Below are 16,656 nucleotides of genomic sequence, written 5' to 3' on the forward strand. Positions count from 1 at the left end.
TACGCTATGGGATTTTATAATATAACCTAAGGTTGTTCGACAGCTGAGGAGCTTTGTGACCCAGAGGAAAACTGAAAAAAAAAAAAAGTGTAAAATGTTCTCAAATTTCCCCTTTTTTACAATCATATAAATCTGAAAAAAGCTGGAACCATTGTTTATTTGACAACAATAAAACTAATTGTTGCCTACAACTCTTATAGTGTAAAACTATTAGGTCATTAGATATATATACAGAGAGAACAAGAAGTATTTTCATTTATCATTTTATTCTTCCAATATTTAAAAACAATGTGGAGCACAGAAGGTCAACAATGTGTCAATTAGGAGCTTCATAAATTTGGATAAGTGATGTGAATAGCAGCTGCAGCCCTTGAACTTAGTATGTGCTTACTATGTACAAAAGAATTAAGGCGGAAAAACAAGTAAAACTGCATTATATCAAAATACAAAGAAATTGTCCAGTTTAATTTAGTTTAACCATTTAAATTTCCATTTTACTGCTGCTAAGAAACACCAGTGAAGGTGAGTAAAAGAAAAACATAATCATAATAGACTAATTAATAAAATAAATTATTTTCCATCAATTTAGGAAGCCAAGATATTAAACACTGACAAATAAGGAAAGCTGTTAAAAAAGATTGAAGTATTAAGACTTTATTCATCTCTAATACTAAAATCACAATGAAAACCTCCCCCACATGTTGTGCTACAATATAATGAATAGTGCTGGTGTCAAATCAAATGACTGTAGATTGGTGGACTATACCTTTACCTGTTAGCAAAGTAAATTTAGATTGACTCATTGGTGAATTACGATGTAATGCATTAAACATAACATACAGGTTTCTAGATCATCTCGTTGTGAATTGCGGTAAACGATTTCATTCTATTCACAGTCCTTTTCTGACCCTCTACACAAAACTATGTGTTTTAGAGCTACTTTCAAGTTACGTTAAACAGTTTAGTTTAGTCACATATAAAAAGACTGACAACAACATCTTGACAAAACATTAAACCAAACACATACGGACACCTACGGTAAAAAGCCCCACCACACCGTCCTGGTTAAGACTCCTCTCTGATGGGAGTGCAGCCCGAGAAGAAACTGTTCTGAAAACTCGTCAGGATGCGTTTCTTCTTCTTGAGGATGCTGACCGTTGTTCTGTCCTCCTCTTCCTCCTCCTCCTCCTCCTCTTCCTCGGGCAGGATGGGTTTTCTGACCGACTCCAGATCTGCAGTGGCATGTCCCATGTCTCCGATTTCCTTTAGCACCTAAAATGGTAAATATTAGTGTGTTAGTTTAAGTTCTGCATTGCGTTCGGTCAATGTGCAGAGTAAAAAAAATCACTGTGTATCTGTTGAAGGAGTTAACATCTGGAACAACTGTCCTGAAAATATTAAATTATGCAGCACACCAGCCAATTTTAAAGGACTTTATAAAAAATTATGTAATTTTTCATATGGAAAATTAAGCACTGTTAATTTTTGATTTTGAAGTTTATGGATATGACTAATTTCTAATTTTTGTGCTTTATTTTTGTGATGAGTATCATTTTGTAAAGTAAAAGCTTAGCTTCCACCTACACCCTTTCGGTCACATAGCCTAACCAAGAAATCAGTCTTTATATGTACTGAAATAAACTCATCCAGTCAGAGAGTAATTAAGTTGTAACAGGTCGAGTTCGCTCAAATTAACTGATATGCAGCATTTGTTAAACTTTCTCAAAGTCTCAATGCATGCAGAACATGCAGATCATTCAGGACCATCTTATAGATGAATGCTCTTAGTACTGTTGAGTTTTTCAGAACGAGCCACTTCACCTTCTTGGTGGGAGTGCAAGATGGCGGCTTGAAGAATGTGGTGTTGTCGGGGCTGTTGGACGACGTCTCTTGAAGCGACGCAGAGTCCCGGGACACATTCTCTGTCTGACTGGCATACTGAAATGAATAAAACATGAAAAACTGAGAATGTTCTGCACATTTGTTTAAGAGAGAATTCAATTTCTTAACAAAGAAAATCAAGGACAAGTGAAAATCATAAGTGACTTGAGCGGAGAAACACATCTGTGGCTGTACCAACATGTCGAATTACAAGAGACTGTTTTCAATACCAGCTGATCCCAATTTATCAACATTACTATAGTGGTTGTAACCTATTTAGTATATTAATTCACCCAACAAATTTTGTAATAAACATCGTTCTACTGGTCTATCAATCTCTGTTAACTCAGATCGCTGTTACTCATTAGAGGACTCACCTCAGCAGGCGACTGGTTTTCCATATTTCGACATTTCTCGTGATCACACTGGCAGTTCTCCCCGCACGTCATCTTTCCTTTGCGGCATCTGCACAGCTTGTTAACGCAGCGACCTTTACACGCGCACTGAGAGAAGAGAAGTGGCTTAAAATCATGACCTTAGCATCACAAGTTTATCCCACCATCCTGATCTTTGAGACGCATTCACATCGCAGCGCCGTCCACAGCAGCTGCAGGACACATCTGTTTAAAAACCTGTATATAATAACATAATCTATGTTTTTATTGCTCTGTAAAGCACTTTGAATTTCACTCGTTTGAAACGTGCTATATAAATAAAGCTGCCTTACTTTACACACAGATTTAATACGCACGTTTATTCCTTTCTAGAGATTTAACAAGCTGAGATTTACAACTTTCACTCAAGTGCAAATAGGTTCCTTTGGATGACATCCCAGTTCCTCACTTGTCTGGTGCGATGGGAACGATGTGGCATATTCCACAGAGATGTGACGATGGTCTATTTCATTAACAGGCTGATTAAATATCCTGGATGTGATTTGTTCTCTCTCTCTTTATAATCTTCATCAGCACTGAGGAGACTCAGGGTCAACGTCCTGACTGATTCACTACACAAATAACCAGCATAAAGTCCCAGTCTTACCCCAGTTGCCTTTGGTTTCTTTGAGGCTCTGCGTCCCTTCTCAGTTTTCACAGGACGCCACTCGTCTTCTTCCTCCTCCTCATCCTCACTGGGAGACATCAGCTCTTCGATGTTGATGGCCGTGTTCAGCGGCGCTCTGGCCGTGGTGTAGCGCTTCACTTTAGGCTTTTGGTTCGTAGAGAAGACAAGTAAAGAAACATCAACACATTTTGACTTATACTTTTTACAGTACATTTTCAGTAGCTACAGAAAAGTCGACTATGGCATTTAAAATTGACTGTAACAATAAACACACATGAAGGTAGAACTATTGGCAATAACTCACCTTTGGAGGGATGAAGTCAAATGAGTCATCTGCGCTCTTATCGCCGCTGGGCGTAGGCACAAGGATTTTCTTTCCACTTGCCAGTTGGAGCAATGACAGTTTCTGTGGTAAAAATAGAATATATGGTTGTTTAAAAAAGAAAATCACATTTTTTACATTTTCGTTCTAGCTTGGTGCATGTTTTATACCTATAAATCATGATTGTAGTATAAAACAGTCATTCAATTGTGTCTAATTTGAAGATTATAGATCATTTAATAGAGTCAGTAGAAAAGGAGTTATTTTCAGAGTTTGAAGAAATCTGCCAAGTTGTATTAAACACTAGTGCACAATGTTCACCATTTTAATTCAAAACGTTAACCAATAATGTCTGGCTTAATTACACAGTTACCTGTCTGTATTGCTCATTCTGCTCCACCAGTTTCTGGTTCTGCTCACTTAAGTCTCGCAGCTTTTCCAGCTCCTCCTCCTGAAACAATGTCACAAATAGCCACACGATTAAGTCAGTGATGATTTGGAGACAAAGGCGGATTGATCTAACTCCTCTAGCACCGGCGACCAGGACAAACCTGAACTTTGAGACGCTGGAGAAGCTCCTTCTCCTTTGAACTCTCCTCTTCTTTCTCCATTGTTTTGTCAGATTCTGCACATATGGGTTTGCTCTGGAGCTGGTTCAGAAAGTAAAGCACCTGCACAAGAAAAGTGTGAATATAAAGATATATATTTATATAAACACACCCACATAAATATAGATATGCATATATCTAAGAGGAAATAAAGAGTGGCACATAGATAACAGACATGGGCACCTTCTCCTGATGCCTCTGCTCCAGTTCCACTAGCTGCTGCTGGTGCTCCATGTCCATGGTCGACATCGTATTTCTCTCCTCAGCGAGCAGCTTTCTTAAATCTTGTGAGTTTCCCGTCTCCTGTTTGAGTTCACTCTCCAACTTTGCGCTGCTCGTTTTAGCTGAGACCAGCTACATTAAGACAGTTTTGAAAGAAACAAAGCAGGATTAATGAACAACGAACTCAGAATTCAACACAGAGACATGCATATAAAATTATATATTATTGGACTTCTTAAAAGAAAGTGCAGAGTCACCTCAGACATCAACACTTTAAGGGCACATTTGGCCTCCATGATGCTTGTGATGCCATCAATGCGCTGTTTCAGACGCCCCTCGCCGTCTGCGACAAGAAGCTTCTGCTGGAGGTCGGCTATCTGGGCGTTCCTGTGAAAATACACATCGTTTAGACAATCTGAACAATCTCTTTGCTGAGCGGTAATGATATACAAAATACATTTGATGTTAGTGGGGATATTTTTGTTAAACTGATAGTGTGGGTTTTAAAGAGTAAAAGTATGCTATAACTTGAAATGAAACATATGAGGCATATACAGCATATGGTAAAAATATATATATATATATAAAATGCATCATTAAATGTTGCACAGATAAGAAACTAAATGGGTGAATCTCAGTTTATTTTATGTTTTATGTCACTTTAAAAGGTCTAATCAAGTAAACTGGAAGAGCTGATTCCTCTGACTCACCTGAGACCTATTTCTGTCTCCAGGTTTTCAAGCTGTTTGGTCAGAGGCGTTTCCAGCTCCCCGTGGCTCTCCAGCTCAGAGATGAGCAGTGTCCGACGCTGCAAGGAAGTGGAGAGCGCACATGAAAGGACTGATTCTTTGTAACATTTCTTCTCTGCTACTGCAGTGAACGTCTCAATGTGTGTGTGTGTGTGTGTGTGTGTGTGTGTGTGTGTGTGTGTAAGAGCAGAAGTACAAATTTTTCAGCTCACCCTGATTTTGGGAGCTGGCCTGTCTCCTGCATCTATTTGCTGTTTGAGGTGATTTATCTCCTGAGCCAGGAACTTCCTGTCGTCCAGCAGGTCGCTGAGGTGCCGCCGGGCCTCGTCTGTGCTGACCATCACCTCCACTTCATTCAGGAGCCAGGCCTGATCGCAAAAACACAGAGTAAACAATGATCAGGGATGCAAACGGGTCAGGACCAAAAAGGAGAGGAATTGTCTGGCGGGGGGGGGGGGGGGGGGGGGGCTCACCATTAACAATATCACAGAAAAGTCCATTTCCAGTAGTTCAACCCCAACCAAGTATTGAGTGCATATAGATGGACAGTTTTCAGAAGACCAACATTTCTATATTAAAAATGCTTTAAAAAAATAAAAACCATTGCAATATTTCAATTTTGGAGATACTGATTTTTAGGTCTTCACTGAATGTTAGTCATAATTATTACTATTAAAATAAACTGAAGAAATAAAGACATGGGATTTAACATCCCATTCAGTGTGTAATGGACATATAGGCCTATATAATGTGTTAGTTTCACTTTTTGAATTGAATACATTCTACATCGCGGAGGCGACGTTTTTTCCACTCAGGGCTTCCTTCACCTCTGAAACGGGGCAGAGCTCCGTGGAAACACCTGCCTGACACAGCAACGTAGGGAACCGTGCATGTCCGCGGCGCACAGCTCCACGGTGAGGGGGGGGGGGCAGCTTCTGCTCACCTGACTCTGCAGCTTCTTCATTAGCAAATGCGAGTGAAATGCTTGCCCATGGTGGGCATAAGAAAATGTAAGACCTGTCTAAAATTATTTAAGACTTGAACACAATAATTCAACAAATTTAAGACATTTTAAGACCTAAAATTTAGATTTTCAAATTTTAGACTTTTTAAGACCCCGTGGATACCCTGTTATTTCATATAAAAGTTTAAGTGCATGCATATTTTATGATGCTGTGTATTTCAGGTGTAGGTTAATATGCACACACCTCAGGAGGCCTGTCATTGATTGGTTAAAACAAGGTAATCAGTAGATGGGAATTAACGTCAGATTTAGTCACGGATCACCTTCAAACTCTCCTTGTCATGATATTTGAATTAATTATACATCAACACCAGCATCTATACAATGCCACATATTCAGTACAACAATAATGTTTTTTTGTGAAATCAAAGTCATTGTAACTAACTACAGAGGAGTTTTACTACCTTAACTCTTGCAGCAGGTCCTTCTGTTCCTTTGCCATGAACATCTTTCCGTTTCTCTGCCACCTCACTTCTCTTCTGCAGGGCATCTTTCAACCGTTTGTTTGCAGCTGCAGCCTGGAAGGGAAAAACGATTTGTTACAAGCTACTCCAAAGAATTTGCAGCTACACTTGACGATATTGCCTGCAGAATAAGAGAAACCGGTGAAATGACTTGGTGGTTTGAGACTGGGTTAAGTGCTAATTTGTGTCACACACTTAAATATCTGCATCAGTGCAGATGTTACCTGTATGTATGTATTTTTACTATGTGATCATTGTTGAATTGTTTTGCCTTATTTTAAGTAAGTGAGACCAAAGATGAATTTAACAATAACAATAAAGTTCTTCTATTCTATTCTATTCTATTCTATTCTATTCATCTAAATGGGTGAAAATACTGTATGAAATGCAGTCAATGTACATGTAGAGGATGATACAAACTACAAATACAGACAAAGAGGCCTTACCTCTTCAGTTTTACGCCGCAGAACATTAGCCTGTTTCTGGAAATCCCTCTCAAGTTTCAGCAGCTCATACTGGCGCTTACGATCCTGTAAAACATAAAATAAGCTCAGATTCACGAAGCCAAAGAACCGAAATCTACTACTGTAAGGCAAAAAAACATATAATGAATGTGTGATTGTATGAAATGTCCGGCAGAAGGACCCCACGTACCTTCTCCTTCAGCTGCAGCACCTCCCTGTCCTTCTTGCTTTTCCAGTTTCTGAATTTCTCAGAGTCGTCCCTCATCTGCCTCATCAGCTGCGTACGCTGGGTCTTCATCGACTGTGGGAACACGGTGTTACTGTGTGAAGACTTGGCATCCGTGGCTTACACATTTCATCAGTAGTATTGATGATTAGTGATGCTTTATTGCAAATAATATACATTTTTAGAATGAATCATTTTAAGCTATAAACTCTTTGAATTATCCTAGAGCATGTTTACTGTTTAAACAAGTTTTAAGATCCCATCAACACAATATAATGCACCAAAATGACACAAATAAATCAGTGGTTACCTGTATCTCCTGCATGAGCTTGCTAACTTTCTGAACAGACGACTCTTTGAGTTTTATCAGTTTGGACTGTTCAAGGAGTTTCTTCTTCATGTCTACGAGCTGACCCTCGAGCTCCTGCAGCCTCTTCCTCCGCTGCTCGCTGAGCCTAGAAGAAGGTGTTGTGTGTCAGACGGCTTATGAGATCACATCAAAACAACCTGATTTCAAAGACATAGGTATTACATCAGAATAAACCAAACAAAAGCCAAAAAAAAAAGAAAAGAAATATTCATACTTAGCCTGGTTGGTGTCTTTCTTTGCAGACTGAAGAGCCACAACGAGTTCCTCTTTCTCCTTCTGCAGAGAATCCACTGCAGACTGAAGTGAGTGGACATTTTTCTGTACAAGACAATGCATAGCTGATTAAAACCTGTCCATCATCTGTCAACTCTTAAATAACATTACATTACAATTAACACTCACTACAGCTTGATACAATCTGAATTGATTTTAGTGAGTTTGGGTTAAATTAACTTAAAGCCATTTTTAAATGCTTGTGAGAGTAAAAATCCTGGGACCTGGTGTTCAGACTGCATCGGCTCCAGCTGGCTGTCATTCTGGCACATTTTCCTCACAAACGCTTCCTTCAAACTCAACACTTTGTTCAGCTCGATCAGTTCCTTGGAGAGCTGGGCCTGCCGCAGTGCATGATGGGTTGTGAAAGCCTCTGGGGAGTCCTTACCATTGGCGTCCTGTTTGATGAGAAAGAAAAGAAGTTGCATGTAGATCAGAGGTGAAGAAACAAATAAAGAGACAGTTTTATTCTTTGGTCAATTAGTGTGTAAGAGATACAACAAGCATCACAACAGTAGGTTTGATTGAAAAGTATGTTGAATTTTGATAATAAATGTAATTTAATGTAAGTAGTAATAAAACAAAACTGTCAACGTACATCGTCATTTTTGCTACCATTGCCGGCCATCTCCGGTACATCTTCTCCTGCAGCCATGGCATCGATGGAGGCAGCAATGCCGGCACTCTCATTCTGAGGAAATAACACAAAAGGAGAAACAGTCGTTATCATGAACAAACAGTACTGTTCAGATCCAAATCATCTAGAGCTCAATTTCTGTGAGTATTTGGACAGAAGCACAGTTTTGTTCCATATTTAAGTGCAAATCTTCACTTCAATTTGAGAAGGTTGAAGTCAATATTAGAGGAACAGTGTGTGATTTAGTTCTTGTGTTAAGTGGCACGAGGTTCAAAGTAGCTGGAGTGGATACTTGGCAGCTAAATGTTTCAGGGGAAGATTTCCTTTTGAGATCATTTCAATATTAATCTGAACACAAAAAAGCACAGGTGTGTCTGATTGGCTGATTGGAAGTTGGTTGGAAGTGGAGAGCAGAGATGTGTGGCTCAAAACATTAAAAAAAAAAAAAGTGTGTCAACCAAAACCAGTCATTCTTGCAACTAGAAAATGGAAAATAATCTGGTGGACTGAGGAGCACAAGCACTAGCCTCCAGGATGTTGGCATATATGTGTTTCCTTGGCAACAACTGAAGATTTGACATGACCAAAACCTCAAAGGACTCCACACAAAAAAGCTCCCTACTGGCAAACCTCAAAAACAGGAAGGCCTCCATTACAGTGCTCAAAAACATCCAAAAAGAAAATGGTCCAGCTCTGGAACAAAGTTCAATGGACTGATGAAACAAAACTCTGTCTCTATCAAAATGACGAAAACTGGAAAATATGAGGAGGAAAAAAGGAACCAGCTTTCAGCCTCATCTGTCAAATATTGCGGTGGTTCTGCTGAGGCTTTGGCAGATATGGCTGCCAGCCATACTGGCGTTTATTGATGATTTTACTGCTGACAGAAGCAACAGGAGGTGATACAGAAATAGCCTGTGCCAAAGTCAGCCAAATGTATCTAAACTCATTGCACAACATTTCATCATTCAGCAGGACAACGATCCTAAACATCTGGTCAAAGCACCCACAGCTCTTCAGAGTGAGGAAGATGAATATCTTTGACTGGCCAAGCTGATCACCGGATATCAGTCTGGCTGAGCCGCAGCCCATCTGCTGAAGACCCGACTGAAAACAGACCAGTGTCTGCAGGGAAGGCCTGGGGGGGCCTGGGGGGGCATCACCAGGTTGGGTTAAAAGTGTCTGCTGATGTGTATGGGTCCAAGACTCCAGGTCATCACCGACCACAAAGGATTATCTACAAATAATTAAATTATGGTTTTGTTTGATTTCATGTATATTCTCTCTCAGCCCAATTGCTTTTGTACCCCTGAAATTTGGACACTGGATTAAAATGCTGCCTCTCCCAAAGGTTTTTAATGTTGATTCCATTGATCTATTTCAAGTTAAATGTGATGAAACCAGTAGATAACTGTCCAAATACTTATGGTCCGACTGTGACTAGTGGTTTAATAAGTTACCATAAAAGACAAAAACAACAAAAAATACTGAACTGAAAATTAGCAAAGCAACTTATAACTGCATGTCCAAATAGCTATTAACTATATTCATTTAATCAAGTGAGTCTATAATAAACCAGATATGGTGTCTGGTGGCAATTTCAGCATTAATGCACTCTTGCCGTCTTCTGGTGTATGATGATGCAGGATGACTCGTGTACCTTGAGCTCCAGGATGACGTCCTGTAGGTTCCTCATCACCTCAACGTTCTCCTTCAGCTCCTGGTCCTCCAGCGTCTCCAACACTTTCTCAAGATTCACTGTGCAGCTGAAATTAAAAGCAAAGTGTGGCTCTATAATAAATCAATCATTTAACCAGTAAACCTTGAATATGGTTATATGCTACCTTTCCTCAGTAACAAAGACAAACCTAAAAACAGTCTTTCAGTACCTGTTAAACCTCTAAACAAAAGCATGTATGAGCAATACGAGCACCCTCTGCCCCTAAACACTACATGAGAACGTAATAACAAATACTAAATTATATAAACAAAATTATTCAGACCATTAAAAACCAAATAAAACCTCTGACAGGGATGGCTTGGCACAGAGGAGCTTTCTGTCCTCTTTAAGCTTTGTCACATTCATCCCAAAACCCTCCTGGCTTCATGCTTCTGTAAACTTACGCTGCATGGTGCCGCAGTTGTTCCAGTTTGCTTTGCAGTTTCTCATTTGTTTGCTCTGTCTATAAAATAAAGCAAAACACAATTTGATAAAAACACACAAAAAAAACAAAACAATGGATGACAACACTGAACTGAGAAAAGAAAAGAGAAGAGAAAGGAGTTAGAAGTTAGAAGATAAACTAAAGTCATTTCCACATTTTATCTAAATGGCATTATCAGTTGTCTGTGTTTTTTCTTTTTTTTTCTGGCCATGGGCACAAACTGAAACACTGTCACCACAAGCTTTTAACGCAACTCTGAAAGAAAGAATGAATAAAAAGGAAGGAATAAAGAGATCTAGGTCACCATAATGATCTTCTCAAACATGAGGGCGGTCTGTCCAGCTGCCTCACTCAGCTCCCTGCTCAGTTTATTGTTCTCGTCTTGCAGCACGCGGTTTCTCTCCACCAGCTTAGTCACATTCTCCCCCGACCCCGGCCTGTAACAGAACGAACATGTAACTGTTATGGCCTTTTGTTATGGCTGTTATGTGCCATGGTTGCCCTCATTTTATTTTCTGGGGCATTAAGTAACAGGGAAGTGTTATATCTTACCCAGAGAGCACAGGAGCTACTCCTCCACGGGCGTGAAGCAGCATCACCTGCAGCTCCTGAACCTGCACAAAGTCAACGTTTAAATTAAACAGTGTTCAATATAAGTTCCCAACTTGCATCCAAGCAACCGAGCTACATCTACCTCGCAGCAATATTTATTAAGCCTTTATTTAAGTCTTTATTTCAAACATGACAGAAGACAAAGCAAATAACAAAAAAATAACAAAAAACTAATAGTAATAGAAAACAAAAAAAATTAACCATCTTAACATGCTCAAAAGGGAGTAGGAAGAAGTAAAAAATGTATATGATCCTACCCTTATCCTTTTTATCAGATTATCCTCTAATAATTATTGTCAATATTACTTATAAAGTATAACATAGTACACATAAATATACTAATAATTTGAAACATTCAAATTCTGTACCTGTTGTTTCAGACGGCTCATTTCTGCAGCTCTGGGATCAACGTTCACTATTGGTTTGTTTTTAATTTTCCTAGCTCTGTCTGCGTAACGCAGGGTATTGATGGTTTCCTCCATGTTTGAGTCTGCAGGACTGATGCATGCAATCATCAAAGTGTGGCTGTTGCCTCCCAAAGAGTCTGAGGAAACAAAAAACATGAGAGCTCTTGTAAAAGTCTGCAGTCATTAACTGTTTGAATATTCTGCACATATTTTCAGGTCATCAAAAGTGATAATGGTATCTAAGACTGAATTAATGACCAATAAGCAACTTTTGAACATCCGAATCAAAGCCTACCTTGGAGCAGGCGGGTGAGTTTGGAGTCTCTGTAAGGAACAAAGGTGTTTTTCTTGCTTTCATCCCCCAATGCACTGATAACATTCCCCAGAGACAAAAGGCCACGATTGATGCTGATGCCTGCAGAACAAAATAAAGAGCATCAAAACAGAAACGCTGTTATCAAGGACACAATTACAATACAAAAGAGATAGCATGTATAAATATGACACAGCAGCATATTTTATTTGGGAAATCATAATTTGAAATAAGACAACTTTGGATTAGTAAATTCAAAGGGGAAAAAAATATATACATTTAGTTACCTTCCTTTAAACGATCTCCCTCTGCTTTGGTTTTCTTTTGTCTCTCTGAACCAGCGAGATCCACAAGGTGCAACTTTGAGACAACCGAGTCAGCCCTGCAACAACCATTGCACAGATGTTCAATGTATAATACAGAAAACGTTACTTTGTGTACAACACACAGTTGCCCTGCGTAGACATATGAGACCAACATTATGGGCACTATCAGAACTTGTCTATCTATAGTCATGAACCAGTTTGGGTAAAAATGAAATGTCAGAGGAATGGTATGAAACCAATTGTAAAGCTTTGGCTTTTCAAGAAGAGTAGCTTTGATTGTTCTGAAGTAGAAGAAGTTCGGCATTTTAAAGGGAAACTATGCCAGTCTGGTCACTTTTCCTCTGTTTTGCTAACCCTCCGCCTGCCCATGTGCATTTGTTTACCACGAAGCCCGCGAAAAATCAATCCGTGGAGCAATAGATAACATCAAATAACATGTACGATGTTACAACGTGTATTAGGGATGCAAACAATTAATCGACTATCGATTAATTGTCGATAAGAATTTAATCGATTAAATTAAATTACTTGCAATTAATCGTTCCTTTTCAATGGGAGTTTTACTGTGAAATGTAAACAAGCAAAGCCGACATAATGTAGCAGATCTCTGTGTAAACGTGTGCAGCGCTGCGCACTGCAGCACACAAGGGAGAGAGGGAGAGGAGGTGAAAAGAGACAACACTGTTACCTGTTGTAGCTATACGGGACTCAGGCTGTACCATCGCTAACACACAGACGACCGGTGAGTAACGAGTCAAAAAGCCGCCGACACGGAGCTGCCTGAGGAGTTGTAATGCAGCCTGAACGCAGCTCAAACCGACCCGGTGCCTCAGCACGGCGGACAAGCTTTGATAAACACACCGGATCCGCGCTGGTTTACAGTATCCTACCGTAGTTTAGCCGGTCGCTACCGGAGCTTAATTTAAAAAAAAAAAAAGAAAAGGAAAAAAAAGCGCTCGTTGCGGTGCCGCGGAGAACAGCGCGTGTGTCCAGGCTGTGTTGGTTTATGTAACTTGAGGGGACAAATGAACCACATGTTTATTGTCATGCATTGCTGACCTGGGCATTGTTTCTCAATAAATTAGAAAACCCTTTCCTATCATTCCCCTTTTCCCTGCATGGTTGAAGGAGACTGGCTCGCATCCACGCTCCCACTCCCTCCTGCGCCGACATGTCACCTTAAGTCACATAAACCAGTACGGGTGTGTGGACACAATATTGTTGTCAGCGCGACAGCGCCTCATCACCGCTGGTGTTAAAAGGCTCCGTTCTTTCTGCAGTCAGGTTAAAGCGCACATCCGCTGTGTTGGTAAACAAATAATCCCTCTGTATCAACGGAGGCAGCCGTGCTTGAGCAGCTTGGGTTGGAGGTGGTGTGAGTGCGGGCCAGCGGGGGACAGGGGGGGGGGGATTCGGGCTTCAGCACGGTACGGAACAACTGGCCCGTGTGAGTGCGTCCTTATTTGTGGCCGCTGCAGCGCCACACGGGCTTTGCCTTTCAGCAATCAAGCGCTGTTTTCGTCTTTGTTAATAACAATAACAGCAACAGCTGTCGGCAGCTGAGATTGCTGTGCCGTCACCATAGAAACGCAAGACGCATTACGGCTCATTCGCAAAATACCTTTCAATGGAAACACCCGCAAATAGCAATTGCACTTTTTCGAAGTTTCAGAAATATCGCTTTTATTTTGCGAAAATCTGTAATGGAAACGCAGCTCTCTCACCTCATCTCATCTCATTATGATAGGACTTCAACCTCAGAGCTCTCTGTCCCAAATAACGTGCTACTTAAACATTTTCATTGTGCTGTGCTCTTAAAATAAATTAACAAATACTAGTGTAAAGTCCATAAGGAATTTTCCCCTTAAATTTAGGTTCTCAGGAAAATCGCCGCTTATCAATTAATCGATCATCGATCGATAAGGTCTATCAACTATCGATTAATGAATTACTCGATAATTTGCATCCCTAACGTGTATATTTGTGTAGTCTTAACAAAAGATTACGGGTTTGTGACGCTGTGCGCAGAGAAGAGAGCTGGGACACTGGGGCGGCAACCAGGTACTATACTGATGTTGCAAGGTTGGTTTTCAGCCATGAGAGGCCAGGTGGAAGGCAGAGAGCCTCCATTCTCACTCATAACAAGGCACAAGTCATGTAGCTAACACAATTACTCCGGAGCTTTTTAAATAAGGTAAAAAATCTAGCAAAGCCACAGGAATAATCCTGCTTAGTTCCTCTTTAACAGAGCTTCAGCAGCAGTTCTTTGCAGGGATGGGAGAAGGAGGACCATCTCAGAAACACCTCATCAATCAGGCCTTCACAGCAGAGTGGCTAGAAGAAGACCACTTAAAGTAAAAGGCACATGACGGACTCCTTAGATCCAGTCAAACGGCCTTTAAAGGACTCAGAAAGCATGAGGAAAAAGATTGTCTGGTGTAATGAGACCACACAACCTCTGCGGAGAAGCATAGTGGTGGTGGCAGCATCATGCTATGGTTTGTTACTCAGTGGCAAAGACAAGACAAAGACAATGTCCTTGTATGTGTAGGTGAAGTGGACTGATGAAAGCCAAAATGTTGAAATGATTACGGAAGAAAACACAATCATACTAACTTGTCTGTTCCCCTGCGCTGCTCCAGTGTGATGGTGAAGATAGCATGTGAGCGAGAAGAGGCAGCATTCATCGCTGTCGAGCCGACTGTGCGTGCAGAGTTTCCCAGCTCGAGACAGCCCACCATCTCTTGGGCGGAGAACACCTGCCTCTCAGTTAATCCCACAATCTGCAAAACATCACATTTTCAATCAAACAAAGGCTGACACTGAGGTGAAAAAACTGACATGAGAACAGAGGAAGTGTGCTGTCTATCTGAACATGTCAGTCACTCGCCTTTATGCCATCTTTGGGGTCTTCCCGAATGCTGAGGGCAGGTTTATCTTTAGATGCACACAGCAAGTCCAATATGTCTTCATTATAGATCTATGATCAAAAGGATAGGGTTAGGGTTAGGCTAACATGTGATCAAATAATAATTTGCTTGATGCCAGGGGCCATAATAAAAAATATAATCAAAAAAATCACCACAGAATAAACAATATATGTTCACCTACCTCCAGGTAAGATACAGCCAGACAGAATTCACAGTCCGACCTTTTCTCCCTTTCCTCAAAAATACACCTGATGACTCGTGGAATAACTCCAACTGAGGGATCGTTCTCTTGAGCTGATGTGTATGTTCCTCCCATGGAGAAAGTTTTTCCTGATCCCGTTTGCCCATATGCAAGAACGGTAGCATGGTAGCCTATAAAAAGATAATAGATAAGGTCCAAAAAACAATTCAATTTAACATATTAGTTGATTTTATTATGTCTTATTCTTTCCAGCAAAACCATGGATCCCAAACTTATGTTTCAGACCCTGTACAGTCAAATTGTGGGAAGTGAAGTGAAGCAAGACAACAGCTGTTAAAGTCAATAACTGTGTTTGAAGACATAGTTACCTTTGAAAAGCCCAGACAGTAAAGGAGACACACTCGTATGGAAGACCTCTTCCTGTTCAGCAGCAGGGTCGAACACGTAGTCATAGGTGAAGGCCTTCTCTGTGCCAACAATCAACTAAAAACAAACGACATAAAGAGTAGTTGCAGAAAACACAATTTCTCTAAAGATAATATAAAAAGTAAATAGTTAATTACACACCTGAGGCTCCCCAGGCACAAAAGTGAGACAGCACTGACATCCCTCATTGATTTCTTTAGGTACCAGCGGGCGACATCTCAAGGCGACCCGCACTGGGATCACCTTAGCATCCTCATTTGTCATGATGCAAGAATCCAATCAATACCTGGTAATAAACAAAACAGAGAGGACACAGTCAATAATGAAACCAAGAAATATGAGCCCAATAATTGTGGTAATTATTAAATTAATCGTCCACTATTTTGATAATCAAATAATTGGATTGAGTGGTTTTTGAAGAAAAAAAAAAGTCATTCTCTTTTATTTCTATTTCTATTTCAGCTTCTTAAATGTGTATATTTCTGGTTTCTAAGTTCCTTTATGACAATATAGGCCTACTGAGTATCTCTTTGGTTTTTGGACAAAACAAGACATTTGAAGATGTCATCTTGTGGTTTGGGAAACACTGACACACACTCACATTTTATTGACCAAACAACTATTTGATTAATCGCTGGAATAATCGACAGATTAATCAATTATGTAAATAATCGTTAGTTGCAGCCCTAGACAAGAGATAAACCTGTAATATTCAAAATGAAAATCCACTGACTAACAGAGGTGTGTGATATTACTTTACATCTATTTGCAACAAAATGAAATTGGGGTCAGGTCAGAAGAGCTGTGTTGTTTTGAATTCATTACAAAAACTTTGAATATGATACCGTCCTACCCTCAAACAGCACAGTAAAAATGTAAATCAGGCCCATTTTGATACCACTTGTTTTACCACTTGTTTTTCTCTGTATTGAAATGGCTCACCAAGTGATGATGAGTTTAATTAAACTGAAGT

General features: G+C 40.1%; 1 protein-coding gene across 2 annotated transcripts; it reads right to left on the minus strand.

The window, feature by feature from the left end:
* Positions 1 to 272: 272 nt before the first annotated feature.
* Positions 273 to 15,983, minus strand: kif4 (kinesin family member 4). Of its 2 annotated transcripts, none has more exons than XM_085797505.1 (30): positions 15,825 to 15,983; positions 15,626 to 15,740; positions 15,237 to 15,427; positions 15,016 to 15,105; positions 14,742 to 14,908; positions 12,087 to 12,181; positions 11,782 to 11,901; positions 11,448 to 11,623; positions 11,020 to 11,081; positions 10,772 to 10,904; positions 10,427 to 10,485; positions 9,963 to 10,068; positions 8,264 to 8,356; positions 7,890 to 8,063; positions 7,607 to 7,710; positions 7,333 to 7,477; positions 6,987 to 7,097; positions 6,779 to 6,862; positions 6,273 to 6,386; positions 5,057 to 5,212; positions 4,806 to 4,903; positions 4,353 to 4,482; positions 4,057 to 4,227; positions 3,817 to 3,936; positions 3,639 to 3,716; positions 3,248 to 3,349; positions 2,923 to 3,087; positions 2,259 to 2,384; positions 1,822 to 1,938; positions 273 to 1,272 (listed from the first exon to the last, which is right to left on the minus strand). In XM_085797505.1, the coding sequence occupies exons 1-30, from the start codon at positions 15,945 to 15,947 to the stop codon at positions 1,066 to 1,068; spliced, it is 3,732 nt and encodes a 1,243-aa protein (XP_085653631.1). In that variant the 5' UTR covers positions 15,948 to 15,983; the 3' UTR covers positions 273 to 1,065. The 2 variants fall into 2 exon arrangements, with proteins under 2 accessions (XP_085653631.1, XP_085653632.1); XM_085797506.1 differs by having other exon boundaries at positions 492 to 1,272; positions 1,822 to 1,926.
* Positions 15,984 to 16,656: the final 673 nt, after the last annotated feature.

The sequence above is a fragment of the Trachurus japonicus genome, chromosome 14, assembly GCF_045865225.1.
Source record: "Trachurus japonicus isolate A0001 chromosome 14, Traja_1.0".
Taxonomy (NCBI): Eukaryota; Metazoa; Chordata; class Actinopteri; order Carangiformes; family Carangidae; genus Trachurus; species Trachurus japonicus.